This window comes from Bos javanicus, chromosome 4 (assembly GCF_032452875.1).
Source record: "Bos javanicus breed banteng chromosome 4, ARS-OSU_banteng_1.0, whole genome shotgun sequence".
Classification (NCBI taxonomy): domain Eukaryota; kingdom Metazoa; phylum Chordata; class Mammalia; order Artiodactyla; family Bovidae; genus Bos; species Bos javanicus.
The window spans coordinates 9,282,162-9,286,344 of NC_083871.1; the positions used below are offsets into that span (position 1 = coordinate 9,282,162).

The 4,183-nt window shown below is 62.1% G+C and overlaps 1 protein-coding gene across 1 annotated transcript; it reads left to right on the forward strand.

Moving 5' to 3' along the window:
- Window positions 1-893: 893 nt before the first annotated feature.
- On the forward strand, window positions 894-3,698 carry FZD1 (frizzled class receptor 1). Its single transcript, XM_061413383.1, has one exon. It carries the CDS (start codon window positions 1,487-1,489, stop codon window positions 3,422-3,424), a length of 1,938 nt encoding a protein of 645 aa, XP_061269367.1. The 5' UTR covers window positions 894-1,486; the 3' UTR covers window positions 3,425-3,698.
- Window positions 3,699-4,183: the final 485 nt, after the last annotated feature.

Consider the following 4,183-nt stretch of genomic DNA (forward strand, 5'->3'; position numbering starts at 1 on the left):
ACAAGGATGTAAGTGGGCTGAATTGTTTTGTTTTGTTGAACTGGCATCCCGCTGTTCTCCGTCTGAGTGGAACACCATTCTGCAGCCCAACCCAACTGGCCCAGGTCTGACCCTTGCACACTTCCCCCGGAGCCGTGGGCGTACCGGCCTGTGGAAGCCTCCCTGAAGCTCCCCAGGGTCCAGGCTGCCTCCAAGCCCAGCTTTGCCCTGAACCCCCTCTGGAGTCTCAGGCATCCAGAACTCTCTCCTCCTTGGTAGGGCTCTCAAGTTTTTCTCTCGAAATATTTAATGGGTAGTTTCCCTTTGCTTCTGTTTCTGGATTGATAAAAAGGAGAAAAAAGGAGTTTGACTACAGAAAAGACAGTAACAGTGGACAGTAGATCTGGCTTTACTTTTTAAATGCTATCGAAGTTTGTGTTTGGTTGTGGTGGTTTTTCATCTGACGGCGATCCGGCGAACTTCTTGGGGGAAACGGCGCGCCCAAAGCCCGCCAAGCCCAGCCTGAGAGCTCTAGGATTTGAGAGTAATATTTTAAATAAAACCTCGACAGATACAAACTCGAAGGAAGCCGTGCGTTCCTTAAGTCAAAGGAATCTATTCGGATCGAAGTGCTCGGTCTGCTGTTTGTAACCAGCGTTCAGAGCAGGATTTTTAAACACAAAAATGGATAAAAGAAAAGAAAAGCTAAATCGCGCGGTCGGCCGACTCCTATTCATTATCTCCAGCAGCATATGGGACCATTCTCCTACTTGTCCGCGCCCTTTCTTCCGCAAAAGCAAAAGCAACCAAGCCTGTCCCGCTTCATAGCAAACCCACTCTTTGTGCCGGAGCGGTGCCTCGGCCACCGCTCCCCCTCCCGCCTCCTCCTTCTCCCGCCCGCCGCCGACTTTCGCTCTGGGAAGCAGGCGGCTGGGGCCCTTTGCGCCGGGAAGCCAGTGCAGCGATTGGGCGACGGTCCCTGAGCCTCCAGTTCCGCGTCGGTTTCAAGGCTCCTCCCTCCTGGTGAAAGACAGACTGCGGGGCGCCTGGAAACCGGTCGGAGGGCGCGCGAGGGAGAGGAGAGCGAGCGAGTTGAGGGATTGACACAAATGGTCAGGCGGCGGCGGCGGAGGAGGAGGCGGAGGCTCAGGGGGGAGCCGAGGCTGCTGGGTTGCCGAGAGTTGCGCGCTCTACCCGGCCGCCGCCACTAGCGCGGCGCCGCTTGCGAGGAGCCAGCTAGCCGAGGGCCAGGAAGGCGGGACGCGACCCTCGGCGCGCCCGAGCCACCCGGGCTCTCCCCGCAGCCCGCGCTTCATGAATCGCAAGTTTCCGCGGCGGCGGCGGCTGCGGGACGCGGAGCGGGAGCCGGGGGAGCGGGCCGAGCACGGCTCGGGCTCGACGGAGGGCACCGGCGGGGAGGAGATCGCCCCGGCAGCAGGGGGAGCATCCTCCAGCCGCGCCACAGCCAGCTTCAGCCGAGCGGCGCCAAGAAAGGAGCCGAGAAAGTATGGCTGAGGAGGAGGCGCCTAAGAAGTCCCGAGCCGCCGGGGGCGGCGGCGGCGGCGGGAGCTGGGAACTTTGTGCTGGGGCGCTCCGCACTGTACCGGCGGCGGAAGGGAGCGGGGACGCGGGCAGCCGCCGCCGCCCCGCGGCTGACTCCCGGCGCTTGGCGCGTCGGCTACTACTACTGCTTTGGCTGCTGGAGGCTCCGCTGCTGCTGGGGGTCCGGGCGCAGGCGGCCGGCCAGGGGCCCGGGCCGGGGCAGCAGCCCCCGCCGCCTCAGCAACAGCAGAGCGGGCAGCAGTACAACGGCGAGCGGGGCATCTCTATACCGGACCACGGTTACTGCCAGCCCATTTCCATCCCGCTGTGCACCGACATCGCGTACAATCAGACCATCATGCCCAACCTGCTGGGCCACACGAACCAGGAGGATGCGGGCCTCGAGGTGCACCAGTTCTACCCGCTGGTGAAGGTGCAGTGCTCCGCCGAGCTCAAGTTTTTCCTGTGCTCCATGTACGCGCCCGTGTGCACCGTGCTGGAGCAGGCTCTGCCGCCCTGTCGCTCGCTGTGCGAGCGCGCGCGCCAGGGCTGCGAGGCGCTCATGAACAAGTTCGGCTTCCAGTGGCCCGACACGCTCAAGTGCGAGAAGTTCCCGGTGCACGGCGCCGGCGAGCTGTGCGTGGGCCAGAACACGTCGGACAAGGGCACCCCGACGCCCTCGCTGCTGCCCGAGTTCTGGACTAGCAACCCCCAGCACGGAGGCGGAGGTCACCGGGGCGGCGGCTTCGCGGGGGGCGCCGGAGCTTCGGAGCGAGGCAAGTTCTCGTGCCCGCGCGCCCTCAAGGTGCCCTCCTACCTCAACTACCACTTCCTGGGGGAGAAGGACTGCGGCGCCCCCTGCGAACCGACCAAGGTGTACGGGCTCATGTACTTCGGGCCTGAGGAGCTGCGCTTCTCACGCACCTGGATCGGCATCTGGTCAGTGCTATGCTGCGCCTCCACGCTCTTCACCGTGCTTACCTACCTGGTGGACATGCGGCGCTTCAGCTACCCTGAGCGGCCCATCATCTTCCTGTCGGGCTGCTACACGGCGGTGGCCGTGGCCTACATTGCCGGCTTCCTGCTGGAGGACCGGGTGGTGTGTAACGACAAGTTCGCGGAGGACGGGGCGCGCACCGTGGCACAGGGGACCAAGAAGGAGGGCTGCACCATCCTCTTCATGATGCTGTACTTCTTCAGCATGGCCAGCTCCATCTGGTGGGTGATCCTGTCGCTCACCTGGTTCCTGGCAGCCGGCATGAAGTGGGGCCACGAAGCTATCGAGGCGAACTCGCAGTATTTTCACCTGGCCGCCTGGGCCGTGCCGGCCATCAAGACCATCACCATTCTGGCGCTGGGCCAGGTGGACGGTGATGTGCTAAGCGGGGTGTGCTTCGTGGGGCTCAACAACGTGGACGCTCTGCGCGGCTTCGTGCTGGCGCCCCTCTTCGTGTACCTGTTCATCGGCACGTCGTTCCTCCTGGCCGGCTTCGTGTCCCTCTTCCGCATTCGCACCATCATGAAGCACGACGGCACCAAGACCGAGAAGCTGGAGAAGCTCATGGTGCGCATCGGCGTCTTCAGCGTTCTCTACACTGTGCCGGCCACCATCGTCATCGCCTGCTACTTCTACGAGCAGGCCTTCCGGGACCAGTGGGAGCGCAGCTGGGTGGCCCAGAGCTGCAAGAGCTATGCCATCCCCTGCCCCCACCTCCAGGCGGGCGGCGCCCCGCCGCACCCGCCCATGAGCCCCGACTTCACAGTCTTCATGATCAAGTACCTTATGACCCTCATCGTGGGCATCACGTCAGGCTTCTGGATCTGGTCCGGCAAGACCCTCAACTCCTGGAGGAAGTTCTACACTCGGCTTACCAACAGCAAACAGGGGGAGACCACCGTCTGAGACCAGCCGGTCGCCAGCCCTCGGCCTGGTCCCAGCCCCCCTGGCCCTGTGGAATCCTGGCCAAGTCTGGCTACTCTCCCTAGCCATTCACTGCTTTTAACAAGGCTCCTGCAAAAGCTTCTGTCCCCGGGGGCACAGGGACCCGAGGGCCCAACTGCCAGAGGCGGGGTGGGGATGGACAGACCTTTCTTGCTCTGGTACCAGGACTGTACGCTTTTATGACTTGTAAATAGCCTGTGTAAGATTTTTGTAAGTATATTTGTATTTAAATGACCGTTCACGCGTTTTTCTTTTACTCTCCTTGTTTGTTTGTTTAATTTTAATTATTTCGGGCGGCTTGACCATTTTTCCTTCTAGCCCTTTTCAGAGCAGCACAGATAGAAAACCACAGCGCAGCGCTCGGAGCTTCTGCGGGTGCTGGCGCGCCCCTCCCTGCAGCGGGTGGGGAGCGCCTGGGCCGCGCCACATGGGTCTCTTCCCCGCTCCTTTCTGCTCCCTCCCTCCCTTTCCTTGCTAGGGTCGGGACTCTCTCAGGTACAGAAATCCACAAAGCTTCCACATCGGAAGGTGGGCCCCGGCCGATCCCAAGTCTGCTCTTGTCCGGAGCCCAATTGCCAAGACGGGCCCTTAGACTATCCGAAGCTGAAATTTTCACAGTCCAGAACCTTCCCCGGCTTCTAGGAGGCCCACGGATGTGGGCAGGGGCAGCCCCGGGCTCCTTGGCTCAGGCCTCCAACGCCCAGACACTCCCTCCTTCCA